Here is a 17917-nt window from a genome sequence, read left to right as displayed (position 1 = left end):
TGTCTGCTGTCTTAATTAGATATGCCTATGATTTTTTTCCTCTCTCCAGAATTAAAAGCTATGAAGTGAAAAAGGGAGCAACACCTATTACTTGCTTTCATGATTTATTCCCATAGCAGTGTCAGAAGCCCTAACCGTGGACTGCAGTTGCGCTAGGCCAGGCAGTGTACAGATACAGCATTCCTGCCTCACAGAGCTGGCCTTTCAATTTTAGGACAAGAGAAGCACATCGGCAGATAACAGAACATAGAGCATTTCAGAGCAGAGGTACCTGACAGACCCAATTTCTTGTTATTATTTTGCATCCTTGCACTGTTTAGTTATATCTCTAACCTCTGTCTTTAGTCTGCTAATAATACTTAACACAGGTGCTGTACTTAGTCCCTCTCTGCCTTATTCTTTTTACATTGCTCTGCCTCTGTGGAGTTGAATACTTTGTGAGACAAAGTTATGAAATAACTTTGATAAGAGCAACTCTGGCTGTATAAGATGTTGCTGAGTCTTGCCAACTGGCTCTACTCTAGAAAAAGGACAAGCAATTAATTGTTGTCATATCCTATCAGACAACAAAATCCACCAGTGCCCAGCACCAGACCATGGCAACTTAACCAAAGCCTTGTTACTAGAATGTAGTAGTCCATCAAAATCCTTCCTCCCATCTCAATATTTTGTATTATGTAGAAAATCAGAAGCATTTATAGATTATCATATGTCCTTTCTCTTGGTCAGATACATTGGTTAATGCTCTTTTGCTCTGTGTATTCATTTGTCAGTTATATTTGCATTTTCCTGTTTATGAAATACTGAGACAAGACCACTTATGAAAAGTAATGGTAATAAAAAACGCCTTTACAGCCTGTGCTGGTTTTGGCTGGGATAGAGTTAAGTTTCTTCATAGTAGCTAGTGTGGGGTTATGTTTTGAATTTGTGCTGGAAAGAGTGTGGATAACACAGGGATGTTTTAGTTACTGCTGAGCAGTTCTTGCACATCAAGGCCTTTTTGGCTCCTCTCACCACCCCACCAGTGAGTGGGCTGGGGGTGCACAAGGATTTGGGAGGGGACACAGCCAGGGCAGCTGACCCCAACTGAACCAAAGGATGTTCCATACCATGTGATGTCACACTCAGCATATGAAGCTGGGGGAAGCAGAATGAACAGAGAGATGTTCTGAGTGATGGCAGTTGTCTTCCCAAGTAACCATTCCATATTGCTGTCCTGGAAATGGCTGAATACCTGCCTGCTGATGGGTTGTAGTGAATTAATTCCTGGTTTTGCCTTGCTTGCATGCACAGCTTTTGCTTTACCTGTTAAACTGTCTTATTTCAATCCATGAGTTTGCTTACTTTTACCCTTCCAATTCTCTCCCCCATCCCACCAAGACAGAATGAGCAAGTGGCTGTGTGGGACTTAGTTGCCAGCGGGGGTTAAACCGTGACACAGCTGCCCTCAGTGTAACTACCCAAGACTAGCATGATGGCAAAAATTATATCTGATCATCTTATAGATTTACTCCCTGGTTTCTGCTGTTATTTATAGGGGATGTGGCAATATATCTTGATTTGGAGTCTGATGGTGAAATAGATACAGGACACAAATTTGCATTTGAGTTTGAAAGCACAGTTCATCAAGACAGAACAAAACCAACACAGCAACTTCTTTAGGTTAGTGGAAACATGGACCCTGTGGACCCTATGGTACACTTCAGTTTCCCCTTGGGTGGTGTTTTTCCTTAAATTTAGTATCTGCTTGAAGATTTTAGCCCTTAACAGAGAAACAGGTAAAAACATTTTAGCTCAGAGTATTGATTTTAACTTTTATTCCCCAAGCAATACTAGGAACTAGGAAAAAATTACAATTTAAACTAAATCCTTCCTGTTGACACAGGTCAGGCTTTCTGTATAAATTTAGCCTCTATCCAGAGTTACCCTACCTAAAGGAGGAGTGATTTTAAACTGAGAGTGTTCTTAACTAGTAGAATGAAGACATCCTTAAGTCAGTTTAAGCCTGGGCTGTGGCCATTGAGTTTTTGAGAAAAGTGGCAGTTTTGCAGTGTTTCTTGATGTCAGCAGTACAGAGAAACCACTTTAGATAAAATCAGGTTTTGAACAAGTTTTAGTCAACTAAGTTAGTGTCCTGGTTGTTCTGACAGCACCCTTATCAGGCACAAGAACATTGGTTATAGCATCACACACAAACATGACTATTTTGCCAATACATTGGTTGGGGCACCTCATCATCCTGCCTGCTATTGGAGATCCAGTAATACCTGCTCCCTACTCTTCATTCACAGGTATTATGAAAGGAAAGAACCCCAGCCCAGGGCTTGGAAAAAAACGTGTGTTTCAAGTCAGACCAAAATAATCCATACCCCCTTGCTAAGACCAGCTGCCTAGGTGCTAGGTAGATTAATTAAGCTGCAACTCCTCCTTGGAGGATTGTGCAATGGAGCAGGGAAAAAAGAGCTCAGGCCTGCTGTCTCAAGGTGACTATACTACCTTTCCAAACCAGGGTCATGAGTGTGACAGGGAGGAGACCTCATTTTTAGGACTATGAGTAAGCCAAGTACATTGATGAGATCTTGAAAACACAGCAGAACACATACAAGGCTTTGGAACACATTATGCCCATCTTTCTCTTAAATTAGCATGTTTCAGCCTGTGCTTAACCCAGGACTTTGAACCTCAAACGAAACTGGAATGGAATCGTCACTTTGTAGCACCTTGTTCAAGAAGGACTAACCACCAAAACTGGTTAAAAGCAAAGGCCCAAGATGGTCTTCAAGTTCTGTCATTAAGTAGATGGGCTTCATTATACAGGGTGTTTCAAAAGGATGGACCCAATTTCAAAGCAGTTGTGGGGTCACCATCTCGCAAATGACTGAGGCTGGGGGCTGTTTGTACGCTGGGAGAGGCATCTAGTGGTAAGTACTTGAAATTCTATGTCCTGCCCTTTCAAGTGGAAAAAGTTTCATTCATGAGTGGTTTGTGGTTGCACAGATATAGGGAATTCAAATTTGGTCCATCTTTTTGAAACACCCTGTATACTGCAAGTTAAATGAACAGTGTCATGGAGGCACCTCAAAGTCAGTTTTAGGTGGACAACAAGTTCCAAAACAGACTTTATTCTGGCCAGAAAAGTGCAGCAAATAAACTCACCAAAACAGGGTTTATACAATTAGTTAGCACTCTGGCAACATAAAATACAGGTTCGGATATCAGTTGAGGAGACTATTGGGGTGCAGCAAAATGAGAATAATGAGGATCCACAGTGTGCATGCACACACTCACATGAAACAGACCAGAGCCCTCTGACTCCAGGGTCGCCTCAAGAAATAATCACTCGCATGGGTTAGGCAAGGACTCACACTCGCCTGGTTAGGCAAGAACTTATTCAAGGATATATCCAGTAAATTATCACTCACCCAAATGAGGAGGTGAGGTGCTCCCAATCCTGGGAAGTTTCTTTAGACGGCGTTCCAGTCTAAGGGGAGGGCTCTAGCTCAGCAGACTCTCTGCTCTGAGAAGACCACACAAAGGGAATCTTCGGAGGGAGCCCCGTTTTATAGTCTGATCAGATCTGGCTGTGGGCATTCCAGAAGCTTCCCAGCTTCTCTGGGCCCCTCCTCTGCTAATGACCCTGTCACCTGGCTCCAGGTCCCACAAAAGAGCCATTAACTGCCCCATTGAAGGCTCCAGTTCTCAGAGGGGGATGTGCAACTGCCACACCAGTTCTCAGGGGGGAAAGTGCAACTGCCACAGACAGCTAAAATTGAGATCATACTAGACACTAGAATATGTCCCGAGGTTACAGAGCTCCTTATGTTTTAAATCTATCAAAATAACCATGAAGAAGAAAAAAGCAGAATTCTGCCTGCCCTCGAAAATCCTCATCAGGGTTTGTTGCTTCCAAGTGGTACAGAATCAGAGATGATATACATGATATACATGATGCATAGCTGTCAAATTCAGAGCGTGAGCTCTGAAAATACTCTGCTGGCTCATAGCCACTGCCAGCCATAGATAAAAATAGGGCATGATAAACTGAGTGTAGTCTTCATCTGCCAGATGTTGGAAATGATCACGTTAGCATACAAAATATGAGCAGCTGTTAATATGGCAGCATTCTTTGCTGGTAGGAACCATATTTAATCAGCAATTTCTTAATGGTGTTGTAATGAAAATATGATCTGGAGACTATTAAACTGTGGTTTGGTGGCAATCACTTCATTTAGTGGTTTTCCTTTAACAATCCTCATTCTGCTTTAAATAGAGAACTAACCAGTAATATATGGAAAGATCAAAATTTACTGCACCCACTTACAGCAGTTCCTTCATCAGGGACCTGGCCTGAAGGTCACCACCCCCGGTACTGATTGTCACTTTCTTATGCAAGGGACAAAGTCACAGGGTTTGTGGAAATCCAGAGTCCCATTGGTGAGCCTCGAAGGAATATGGCACATGACAATGTTTCACCATGCATTAAAGCAAGTTATAATAATGAGTTCCACTACAAAAACCATAAAGATTTTTGAGCAACTGAACTTGAAAAGGAAGGAAATAAAATCCTCTTGCTTTATTCAAGTTATACATAAATATCATGAGATGTACTATAATAGTTTCTCTCAGACAGGGTATATTCACAGTGCAGTGATTATAGTGTATTTGGGACAGCAGTATATTCACTGAAGAAGAGCATTCAGGGCAGGTTACAGAACAACCCAGGAAAGCGTATTCACACCAAACAGCGACCATGGCTGAGCTACAGTAATTCAAGAGGTAGCTTTGTGAACTGTAGTCACTATAGCATAGACAGAGCCAGAACATGAGCTATGCTGTATGGCCATGAGGATTTAGTTACAGGATACTGAGCAGCAAGGCAGCCACACATTTTGACTACACAAACTGTTTTTAAGGGCTCTGGGAATGCTCATCTGCATCTACTGCACTGCCAGGTACAAGGTGTAGCACACTGCTGGAACAGTGAAGATGTTTCTCCCTGCTTTGCAGGCAAGGTGATCTAACCTCCAGCTAAGCTCTGAAAAACAAATATAACAAGATGGAATAACCCTGGCACATAAATATATTCACATTTCAGATATCTGCTCTTAGTATTCAGCAGTCCTTGGACAAGTGCCATTAGCTTTGCTGCCAATACTCTTCACCTCTGTTGAGACCTTGGAAGCCAGGTTTTACTTAAATTTTCGGTTTAGATTTATTTCTTCAGCGATTTATTCAAAGTGCTAGAGCTGGCAAAAGTGGAACAAGTGTTAACATGCAGATCTCATGCAAGCATCCCCCACAGTTAGATAATAATTATACATAATAATATTATATATAGCTTCATTTAAACTTATTATTTCATTGTGCACAGGCGAGTACCTTCTCTGGAAGATTTTTCATAGTGTGTGAATGAACTAAGACTAGCAGTCCCTTTCCACGGGAATATAACCCTTTTTGACATACCACTTTTGCTATGATATGGTCATCGCTGATGACAGTTCCAGAAATCAGACTCTATCCTATGTGTAGTACTGTCTATTTGGTCAAACAATTACCACCATGTGCATATTTTTCTCTATCTTCTGCTATTGATACACAAGCTGCTTGAAGTAATATTTTTGTTAGAGAATGTCCAGAAGATTTTTCAAAGTATGATAATACATTCTTTATTATTTCTGGACATGGGGGGAAGAGTTGAAGACAGTCTTCTAAAATGACATACCTTCCAAATTCACGGAGTCCTTACCGTGTTTTGTTAGCGACTAAACATTCAGAGACTGCTCGGAACCAACCTTTTTTCTTGTAGATTGTCCCACTGACATGCTTCTGACAGGAAGAACGTAACCCGTTCTTCAGCAGCAAATGATGGTACTGTTTTCAGTTTCATAGTTATTTAGCCATATTTTGGTTATGACATTGTCCTTTTGGTTCTGAATGTCAAAGTAGACAACACATCCTTGTCTCACTCTTGTTTGAGACTTTTTCAGCTGCCCTAGTTCGTGGGCTTTGCTCACCTGATGCATTGGATACAATAGTCGCAGTTGATTTGTCATCTTTTCCTCTTGCTTCATCGCAAAAAAGAATCAAGTGATTCATAAAGTGTAGACACAGCCTTAAAAAGCAAAGAAAACTCCAGTCAAAATAACTTTTACTCGTGAAGTCTATTCAAAATGAACTTTTACCCAAGACACTGCATCTAGCACAGCCCAAGGGAACAGAGAGAAACACAGGCCATGGGGTTATAATTTCAGAGGTAGAGAGTGTCTCAGTACTAACATTGAAAGGCAAAGTCTTCCTATGTTTGGATTCAATTACCTTAGTTAATTAGGTACCAGGCAGAAAGTGCTTATTTAGAATAGCAAAGATGTCAAGTTCCAGTGTAAACAGGTTCTCTGAAATCTGAAATAATTTAACTCCAGTATTTCCAAAAAGCTTCATCACACTGTTTCTTCTGGTTGGATGCTCTTTTGATGCAGTAAACTAGGAAACTGCTGTGGTATTCAGATGTTATTCTGGACTGTGCAAAAATCATTTTTTAAGCACATGTAGGATTTGGGATCTTCAGGTAAGTCCTTTAGCAAAACCTGAGAAACGTCTGCCTGAAATGTGCACGAAGACCGGTGCTCACAGACCTATCAAATCAAACTCTCAAGCTGACGTGGCATGAACCAGTAAAAAAGTGGAAGTCACCAAGTGGTTGCTTTTTGTCCTCACAGTTATACTTTACTATGGGGGTTTAATGTTTTTGTTTTAATGAATGATGTTCAGAATAGAGAGAGATACTTGCTGGCTGAATGTCAAACAGGAGCCATGGTACGTACGGCCAGCTAATCTGTGTCACGCTTCTACGCATTTTTGCACAACCAGAGCGCCTCTGGAGTGTGCTTTTTGTGTGGTTCTGTAAGCTGGAAGTTTGCATTAACGCTAGAGCAGTGCTTAGATTTGGGCTGGAACCTGCAGAACTTAGCAATGAAAAACACATCAACTGCGCCAAGAATTCCCTTAAGAGCTAAATTCCCCTGCAGCTGGCAGAAATGTCTGGGAAACACTCCCTGAGCATCTCAATTCAGTGAATACAGGATGAATCCCCAGAGAGGCAGAGACAAGGGCCATATAGTAAAAGCTGACTACAGCAGCCAGCTTTGCTATGGGGATATTCACTCTCAGGTTAATCTAACTTGGATACCTGGAGCTATGTGTTGTCACCTGGCTTAATTGCTCAGTGTTGTTATGACATATGATACATGTGAAAATAAAATCCAGGCCTCAATTCAAGTTCTGTGATACAAGATTGCATTTGCAACCCCAAGAATTGCAAAAAAACATGACATAAATTGGAGACTGTAAATAGCCTTGCAGAGGCGTACAGAACCTTCACGTTCTCTGTTCTAGAAATGATGCCCAAGCCTTCCCAGAATGTACAGCAAATTTTCAGGCTTAAAAAAAAAAAGCGTAAGCAACATAAAAAACTAGGGTGAACTTTTAGAGACTTAATTTTGCACAAACAGAAAGAAAATTTAAATTAAAGCAATCCTGTCCTGCAACACAACTGAAAGGCAATAAGAATAGCACCAGAGACACCATATTTGCTCAGCACTACTGTTTTAATTTGTTCGAAATACAGTGTCCGTGCACATTGTATGTACTGGCTTTACTAATCTACTGGATCTCTTGAATGATTTATAAGATCCAGTTATGCTTTAACATTTTCAATGATGTCACTATGAAATCACTCTGCTTTCTTTAAAATAGCAAAAATGTCTGTTACATGAAAACACTGACTCTATAGAATGATATGTCACTGTGGCTCACAGCTGTTAAATTATAAAGCAACAACAAAAGGCCTTTTGTAATTGTATTCACACATTCTCTGGATGAGTCTTTCTGTCCATGCAGACCCTGAGCAGTTAATGGCTACTACTCTTCACTCTGCATCACCTCTGATGCTTGCTTTCCCATTCTCAACCTTGTTTTCTTATGTCTTCATTAAATATTAACAAGTAGAAGAGTTATCCATTTATAGCTAGTAGTTAGAATATTATATTACTATGACCAGACCATCTCATGCCTTGTATTTTAAACATTTTCTGCTATGATATCTCCTGTAAAAGCAAGTCTCTCAGCTTCAGTGGGAATCTACGTATTATAAGGAATGAATTTTCACAGCTATACGTTTTTTTTTCAGAATGATGACTATTGCACAATAATAGATATTACTGTTTTACTACCCACATCCTGGTATTCTCTCACCATTATTTCTATACCAATATGATCAAACCAAGACTGAAGCCAGGTTCCATAATAGGGGAATTCAGGAATCCGTAGGCTCAATGAATGCTGTCATGGCCATGGGCTTTAGCATTTTGCATCCCCTCTGTGTGGCTTGTCAAAGCCTGTCCAGCTGATTGTAATGGAAGTTGCGCCTGCCTATGCAAGAGTTAAATTAGGGCTTCATTCCCTTGTCCACTTTATGTTTTAATGTAATTAAAAGATGAATGACTGCCCGGAAAAAGGAGCTTGCCTGCAATCTGCTACCTGCTCTCAGCAAGTGCTGTAATGACCCTATGAGCTGAAGCTGGTCCAAACCCCTTGAGCTTGATATATAATTATATGTAAAGGGATTTTACTGACATTTTTTGCTTCTTATGCACTTCTTTCATGCAGCCTCTATATTGATATTCTGCAATTTTACTGCCCTCTTTTCCAGGCAATTCAATTCTGTCCTACTATATAAATATATCTTTTCTTATTTCTGAGTGTTGTCTCTTGCAAGAAAACTTTTTTTTTCTTTAAACCTTTCAAGTGTAGCAAGATGCTGTCCTAGGGACAACGTTTTGTTGCGTGCTTCTGTTCAGCTCATTCCCTGGTGCCTCATTTTGAAAGTACTTCTCTCATAGCGAGAGTCTTTTTATAAACCACTTACCCATTCAGCAGAACTACATGATGAGTTTTCCTCAGCTGCTTCGTTGGTGGATTCATTTCTCCCATGAAGTTCTGCAACTTCGAGCATCTGCTCCTCCTGGTGCCTTCGTGCTGGCACAGCAAGCTGTGCAGAACCTTAGCAAAAACCAAATCACAGTCACTGCCTGCTTAGTGTCCATTTCCAGAGTCACACTGGTACCCTGCCAGAGCTCTGCAAAGCTCTGGAATGAGGAGAGCAGAGCCCTTTATGGTCAGTCTTGATGGCAGGTGCCAGAACGGTATTCAGCTTGCAGACAAAATCAGCTACCTTCAGGTTTCTGACCTCCCCCTACATGATGGAGAGCTGGTCAGTGGAGTTTGTGCCATGAAAACTGATCAAGAGAACTAATCAGCTTACCCTTAGTAGACACCTACAATGGGTCACTTCATACAGTTGCCTGTGTCAACTCCACTGATCAAAAGAGGAGCTTAGGGACTTCACTTGTCTAGATCCCCTCCTCCTCCTTTTTTAATCTGCAAGTTGAATTGCACCTCAAGTTATAGATATTCCACCTATATCCCTGACAGCTCACAAGCTGACTAAGCCTCACATTGCAACCATAATACTCATGCTACAGTTACTTAAGAGGCTGCCTTAGGCTACATGTCACTTATCTGTACCCACCGCCTGCAGATGCTCTACATTTATACTGGCCATGTACTCTTGCCATTCACTGGTTTGTGGCTGCTTTCATTGTTCATTTCAGGATTTTTATTTAAAAAAACCCTAAACCAAAACCAAAACAACAACACCAAAAAACCCAAACCTACACAAAAATAATTAGTAAAAAAAAAAATTTCACAGCTTAAAAAGCTTAGATCAGATCAAAGTCCCCGAGGCTGGATCTTTCAGATGTCACTTCCAGGTGTCACTATGAGGAGTAAGACTATGATGCAGACCTAAGTTCTGGCTCCTCACTTTTTCAGTCTGCTAAGAAATTATCAGAATTTATATCCTCCAATACCCCAGCCTGGTCAAGATCTTCAAACTAAGTGCTTGCTGTTCCTGGAAAGATAAATAACAGAGGCAAATGGCTGCAAGAACAGTCAGCTATAAGTTGTGCCTCTGATCCCTCCTCTCAGCTTGAGGTGTCCTTAGCAGATCAGGACTAGGTGAGCAAAAGCTACACACTGCAGTTCCTCTTGGTGATGCCTCTGAAGTGTACCTGTCCAGCCATCTCAAAGCAGGCATACGTACTTAGAGAGTATGTGTTAACGGAAATACTCACCAGAAAGTTGTGAGCGCTGTTTCTTTCTGTAGCAAAGATACAAGCCTCCTGCTCCCGCTAAGAAAGGAATAACAGCCCATATTGGCAAATCCCTCTCTTTCAATGAATGAGCTTCTGGAATTATAGGAATTATATAAAGTTATGTACTATTCAAAGATACAATAGAAGAACAACACTGTAGGAAAAAAACCAAGTGACTTCAGGAGTGAATCAGTGCATCCCCCACCCAAGGGCAAGGTCATCTCTGCTTCCCCATTCCTCAGGGGTGCACATCTGATGAACCGTAACATCAATCCCTCCAATAGCTCCTCCAGTTTGACAGTTTCCCCCTCAGTGTCTAATGTGAGTGTTTTCTTCTTGTAATTTAAGGCTATTATTACCTGACCAAGAAAGAGATCAAATCACTCAACTCAGTTTAGGAACTTAGGAACAATTATTTTAACTCTTTAATAGCCCTTTACTTTCATTTCCCAACATTTTGAACACTACTTCATTCATTCTCTGCCCCTGATGTTTTCTAAATATTTGACACTTTTTCTGCCTCCCTTTGGACTACCAGTTGGCCAACAGTATAAAACAGTTTCCAAAACTGGACTGTGCTGGATGAACGGAAAAGTTACTGCCTATGACTTGACCAGCTGATATATGAGTCATGTTTGCTAATGTCAGAGGTCTAGTCAGAGCTATTCCCCTAGTCTTTCTCTACAGTTGAGAGGCAGAAAGAGACAGAGATCAGCATCTTCAAGAAGTGATGCATAGTGTCTTGAGGCAGTTGTGTAACAGGAGTGAGATAAATTGTTTTCTAGGTATGATACATTCTTTCCATAATTCAAGGTGAAATATACTTTACTCCTATTGCTGAAAATTTTGTGTTTGAATACTGATTGTATTAATGCTTTTCAATGCTGATTCAGAATTGGGGCCTTAAATGCCTCCTCTGTAAAGGTTAACATATGGCTATAATAAAATAATAAGACAGCCTATACAAAACATTTTGTCCCAACAATTTTATGGACAAAAATCCTTAAAAATATAGCGCACATACTGCTCTGTCTTCCATACTGATTTATCTCCAACTTTTTATTAAGAACTTGTAATAAAAAGATAAAATGGTTACTGAAGGGTACGTACTACTGAACAGAGTAACCATACAATTGTTTCAGCCACTCCTTACTGAAGGCAGATTCACTCACTGTCTCACATCTTGCCCACCAAATCCCTCTGAGAAGGAACCATGTTTGGGTCTTGTGTGAAATACACAGCTGATGCACAGCTGTTCTGTAAACCTTAACTATAATAATAATTCCTATTAGCAAACCCTTAGAGAAGAAAACAAACACTATGCTGGGGCTGTTAAGGGTCTTAAGTCAATCGTCATGAAGAGCTGTTCAGGTCCTCTCTGTGTTTGTCCCTTTCATCCTGAGATCCACAGCACTGAGGGAGGGATGTGGGAGAGCGAGGAGATGTATAAAATAGTTCAAAACTGAAGAGTCTTATGAGGACAAGTTAAATGGCATGCATATGTTCTTGCTAGCTTACCTTTCTCTTCAACAATCACTGTTGTCCCATTTCCACATAGTTTCTTACAGAAAGGTATTTCAATAATTATCTCACAGTAGTAAAATCCAGTGTCATTTACATTGGCAGATTTTATCTCTAGCACGTCCTTTCTTTCATGGGTGATGTTGGATACATAGAAAAGTTTTGATGATATAGTTTTGGTGATGTTCTCTTTATTAACAAGATACCAGCTTACTCTATACCTCTCAATAGATTTTTCCCAAATACAGGCAATTTCAGTGTAGTCTCCAACTGACAGATGTATTTTCGTTGGTGTTTGGATGACTGTTAAATTACTGGGACCTGTAGCTAGTGGAGAAATACACATAGATTTAGAAGTTAAAGCAGCAAAGAGATGAAATTACAGCTGTGATGTCTACAATCACAGTATTTAAAATAATATTAATACTGTAAAATCATTATTAAATTATTTTTTAAGATTAGTTACTACCCGTTTCTCCTATGAATAATGGCAATTACTTTCTGGCTAAAGGAAATTTTCTGGTGTGTTAAAGCTCTCCATCGTTGTTTGAGCGCAATAAATGAAGATTTTCTGTGTACTTACCAATATACTTATTTTTTATTTTCAACAAAAAGCTTTTATAACAGAGGTTGAGTCTGAAGCATATGAAACACTCCATCTGCCAGATAAGGAATGACCTGACCAAAAGGAGTAACTCAGAAGGATTCATCAGTGAATACTGAAAGACTCATCACGATAAAAGAAAAATCCACTACAATTTTTGTCACCCTGTGGTTGTCCTGCACTGCTCCTAACTGGTGACAAATGTACAGCATTTTGGAGGTGGGTTCTTCAACTTTGTTTGAACTTCTTTCATTAAGTTTTTGCTGACAAGTAGTTTATAGCATCAGATTCACCTCCTCAGTTTAATAAATATACAATATGCCATGCGGACCACGGTTGTCTCATCAGGTCTGTTGCCTGGTCTCTAGCAAAGGCTGACTCGGGTGGTATGAGAGGAAATCAAACTTTTTACTCTTTCCTGTTTTGAATCTCTTTATCACTCAGTGTCCACATGCAAAGTGATCTACAGGAGATAATGCGCAATACTGTACAAAATATTTTCTTCTGAAGTGAAACCACCGTGCAGATATCAGATAACTTTAAAAAAATTCTAATGACATTGATGCTCACAAAAGTGCTGATCCTATAAAATCTGTCCCCATGACTTCTGAGGCCATTAGTTTCATATGCTGCATGATGAATTATAATTTCCTTTTTTTCTAGCATTTATGCCATTAAACTGAAGAACTACTCATAATGAGAGTAAACTGCATGATTTTCTTCCAAATTTGTTTGTAACGCAAGCACATTACACACCAGCATATAAATTATGGGATGATTTTGCCCCTAAAATGACATCTGATAGGTTTTATCAGAATGATGCAAATAACCTTTTTTCCTTAGAAAAAGCCACATATTCATCATACCTAAAGGAGTTTGGCACCTCTGCTTTTTCCACAATGCAGCGCTCAACAAATCGCAGGGATCAATATGGACTATAGGAGTAATATAAGCAGCAGAAAAAAAAAAACGGAGGGGAAAGAATTGATGTAGAATGTAAATGACAACTTAGAAGCTGTTCAAGTGTCAGAGAACTGTTCACTAATTTCAGTTCTCCTGTTTATTTGTTTGTGATTTAAAATACAGTTGTGCTACAGGCTGTGCTACGTTTCCCTCTTGTGACTTTACTGTCTTTCTGAAAAATATTGATGAAAAAATCATTTTGCCCTTGCTTAATCTCTTAGTTTTGCCTTCTCTTTCATTCCATTTTCCAGCTTATACTGAACACCTCCACTATTATCCAGTGCAATTTGTATTGAATAAGAAACAAAAAATGCTATCTGCTTTGTATTTCAGTACCTATGTCATTGAGAACAAAACCTCCTTAACATTTTAAAATTTTACATTCGATGCTTGTCGCAATAAATATTCAAGTCTGAAGGTCTACGAAAAATGGTGCTTGCATTAACCTAACATCATTTTGGGTGTCAAAGTGTGTGATTTGTTCCTCTACATTTTTTCTACACCAATCTCTTTGTGAAAATACTTTTTGATTCCCCATGCATTTTAATTTTTATTTCAGTGTTATGAAAATATAGTTAACATTCTCCTTGTCTCACACACAAGCCTATTGGAGGTGGACATACTGTGAGAAGCTTTTAAAATCCATCTCAAGGTGACTAACTGTAAACAAAACAAAGAAAATAAATAGCACTTACCCAAGGAACCAAAACACATCGTTAGAAGAAGTTTCAGTGAAATGATGATCATCATGCAGGATTATTAGCATTTGCATCAGGTGTCTTTGTTGAAGATGAGTGAAATAACATATGAGAGCATGTCAGATTTGTAGCTTTGCTTCCTCTTCCCTCGTGTGGTCAGGATGACAGAAACTGAAATGCAACCCCCATTTTCCCTACACTCTCTGAAACTGCTGTCACAGATGAGTCTGCGTTAGAGCCCAGCCATCCTGTCTGAAATCAGAACGTTTCTCCTTCAAATTTTAAACTGTGTCCTAACGGGTTACCTGTCAACACCGGACAAGCCTCTCTCCTGTTATGACATAAGGAACTGTTTTTCCGTATGAACATTGGTCTCATGAACATTTGCCACTGCACTTCCGCAATCCTTCATTTAAAGGCATTTTATGAAGATGAGACTTCTTCAACTACCGTGCACATGCTTGCCAGCAGCCTCTTCCAGCCAACTGGATGAATCTTATCCAAAGCCAAAGAGACAATGATTGTACATCGGTTACTCTGATGCCAAGTATTACTGTTGTCTTATCACACATTTTGTTGTCATCCTGCAGAAGTCTTGCCTAAATTCTTCCCTCCTGTGAAGAATTCCCTCCTATTTTTGCCTTAACCGTAGCATAGCTGCATTGGCAGGAGCGAGGGAGGAAGGCTGCATTTGAAGACCACATCCGCAGTGGCCCCAACATTCTGTAACGTCAGTGAGAAACCACCACGCTGTGCGTGCAACATGGCTCACTATTACCAATATGGGTGCAGTTGCATCAATGCAATGCTAGTGTCATATATATATTAACTAAGGCTTGTTTCAGGAAGATTGCAAGTGTGGGTTAAATAAAATGAGGTACAGTTATATCGTCATCAAGTTAAGGGCCATGTTGAAAAACTTATTTGCCTTAAATTATTAAAATAAAATTCTACAAATACAGATACCTCTATGCTGCTTAATGTTCTCTGGTACTGATTTTTGCTCCAGCCCAGAATCACTTATATTGCCTATCCAGAGAAGTGGAAGACAGAACATTGCTTCAATTTTCTCAACTTGTCCAGTCTTATTCCCTTGACAGATGTTTCAAATGCAAAGGTGCCAGATCTCACAAACACGTTCAGTTGGACAACATCAAAATGGCCATGACAGAAGTTAAAATAAAATAAAAATCAAGTAGAACATGCCGAAAACATGAATAAGTTACATTAAGAAATTGATAAGAACCTGATAAGAACCTGTCACCCACAACATTTCCCAGGACTAACTGCAGCCCTGGGCAGGTGTCCAGAAGGAACTGAACTGCAATTTGTAATGAAGACAATGTCACATTTAAAGCCTAAAGCTCCATTTCTTTCCATGTGTCAGCAAGAAAAGCAGGATGCATCAGCTCACCTGCTTCTCAGTGTCTGCCTTACAGAGGTAGTTTCCAGTGTTGTTTAGATTGCCAAGTAAAATTAAAGATGAAGCAATAGCAAAGATAAATGTCACAAAATGTTGTAGGTTATCCTAATTTTTGATGGTACCCAGCTGACTTAGTTATCACCTTTTAGAGCTAGTGAGGACAAAACAAATACCTTTTAATTCAAGTGAATGAAAGGCTATATTAAAGCAAATAATTTATACTTAAACATATTTTAAAATTATATTAAATAATTCTGTTAGCATTGACATTCATGTTATCTTTGGTACTACTGATCAAAGACGTAGAATAAATGAAGTGTGCATGTGTAAATTCAAGGGAAAAACTAGTCTCTCTTGTATTTAAATATCTACATTTATGCATTTAGTGTTGAATTATGCAGCTGGCAGCCCCAGCATGCAGAACATTTTGTCTAGAGACTAGGTGAAGCTTCTTCAATAGTGCTGGTAGCTTCTATTTACTGTGAAAGATGCTTTGGTTCTAATTCAAAGCACCTACTCTTACAGATGAAATGAACTAGCACGGAGAAAAAGAGGCTGTGAAAAAACTTTATTTTTAGCCCAGGTTACTTCATTGTACCGTTTTTCAACACAACCCCACAAACTCTCACCACAGTACCGCTGAGTAGGTGCAAAAAGATGATGACAAAATTTCTTAAGCCAGCTTTGCTGCCAGGATCTGTGCATGGCACAAAAATGACTATATGGGTCAGGAAAGCACCTACAACATAAAGATCCTTTTACATTTTATTTCTTCAACTTAAGCTTAGTTAACCCTGGAAATTGCACAGATGAATGTGGAGTCTGTGAATGTGTGAGTTTGCTTACCGGTGTGCCAGAGGTGCTTGCAGAGCAGCTGCTCAGTGCAGGGGCTCCCTGTCCTTGGAGAGACAACGATGGTCACAGCCAGGCTCTTCTGCATGCTCTGCACAAATACATCTTCCCAAAGCTTTTCTCCACAACGTTCAATGAACACCAGAGGAGGCAGACCAAAAAATACATTTGAAACCTTCAGACAAAGAGGACCTAAACCCTCTCCACCTGCTTACCCAGATGTCAGACTTACTAGAGAGCTTGTAACACAAGTATTAATGAGACAGCAGCATTCTGGAGGTGTTACTGTCAGCTGGGAAAGTTACCACTTTCTACAGCAGCATTGAGGAGAGTCTATGCGAAACTCAAGGTAGTCTGTGGGACTATGGTGGGTCCTTGGATTCCCTGATGGAGGGCATGGGAACAGAAATTAGCCTTGAAGATATTAAGGCCTACCCATGAGAAAGATGGGAGTAAAGGAGTACCCGGAGATGTTAAGGATGTACCCGTGAGAGAGAAGGGAGTAGAGTAACATTGATGATAGCAAAAATACCCAGTGAGATGTTACTGCTGTAACTTGTAACCGATAGTGAAGAGACACATGAATTGGTAAAACTGTATAAAAATGCACTTGTGGCAATAAATGGCATCTACTGCTTTCATCCTGGAAGAACTTGGTCTATATCGTTTGTCCGTCTCAACCGCAACAGTAGTCCAAATGAGTTCGCAATTCTGCTGCACTGGAATACGAAGATGGAGCTAATACCAGTTACATTTATTTGTTATGAAAACTTAATCTGAAATTTTCATACTTGAAATAAAATTCTGAAGTAGCAAGTCGAAGACATGTTATCAGGTAATTAAGAAAAAAATCACATTTGCTTTTTCAACACCTCCTTCAAAACATAACAAATCCTTGAGAAAGTTTCAGGGATGCCAAAAGAATGTTCTGGTGAAAATGGAAATTTGCCTTTTGTTGTGCCTAACTCATGAATCTTCCCCTCTTCCAACTCAAACACAAGGTGAAAAACATGCTACCACTTGAACCTTTTAATCCAGAACCTAACTCTAACAGACCTCATAACTTCTCAGGACAGTCAGTGGTGTTCTATCTGTTCTATACGACACAGACACATTATTAGTTTTGTCCAGCTATGATCCCAACAAAACCACCGAAACCTTAACTTGGTATTGACTCCGGGACGCTTCTTAGCACACTGATTTATTAGCACAGAAAAAACACAATTTATTTTCCAACTGTGAATAATAAATTACTTCTTAGTAGCTAAAACAGCTCCACAGCACAAATGGACTGGCAAAACAAATATGCCGATTGTAGACACCACAATTAATTTTCAAGTTGTTTTTAAGAATGCCAGTGATTCTTTTAGCTGATGTGGTGATTCAAGTGATCTGCAAAAGTTCCCTTTCAAAAGAGTAGCTACGTAATTCTTACACAACAGAAAAAAAGATGGTCAGGGTACTGGCTTCAATACATCAATTGGCAGGACTTTCTTAAACAAGGTATTAATAAATAGTAGCATGAAAGACGAACTACTTTCTTTAGCTTTAATTTAGGTTTGCACCTGGCTTAATGTAAAATAGAGGTTCTGAATGAACTTTTCCTAGAAAGCAAAAAAGATAACAAATATTAATTTATTTTGTG

The 17917-nt window shown here is 39.7% G+C and overlaps 1 protein-coding gene across 5 annotated transcripts; it reads right to left on the bottom strand.

Annotated features, from left to right (window-relative positions):
• Positions 1-4016: 4016 nt before the first annotated feature.
• Positions 4017-14392, bottom strand: LOC309439030 (uncharacterized protein). Of its 5 annotated transcripts, none has more exons than XR_014183912.1 (6): positions 13995-14392; positions 11730-12059; positions 10191-10304; positions 8924-9057; positions 5793-6112; positions 4017-5246 (listed from the first exon to the last, which is right to left on the bottom strand). XR_014183912.1 is itself a non-coding variant. In XM_082051136.1 (5 exons), exons 1-5 carry the CDS (start codon positions 14047-14049, stop codon positions 6068-6070), a joined length of 678 nt encoding a protein of 225 aa, XP_081907262.1. In that variant the 5' UTR covers positions 14050-14392; the 3' UTR covers positions 4017-6067. The 5 variants fall into 5 exon arrangements, 1 of the variants encoding a protein (XP_081907262.1); XR_014183913.1 differs by having other exon boundaries at positions 4017-5035; XR_014183914.1 differs by having other exon boundaries at positions 6015-6112.
• Between the last annotated feature and the right edge of the window lie 3525 nt (positions 14393-17917).

The sequence above is a fragment of the Streptopelia decaocto genome (assembly GCF_964273445.1).
Source record: "Streptopelia decaocto genome assembly, chromosome: 4".
Lineage (NCBI taxonomy): Eukaryota > Metazoa > Chordata > Aves > Columbiformes > Columbidae > Streptopelia > Streptopelia decaocto.
Note: the sequence above shows the minus strand (reverse complement) of the source record. Positions and strands in the feature narration are given on the sequence as shown.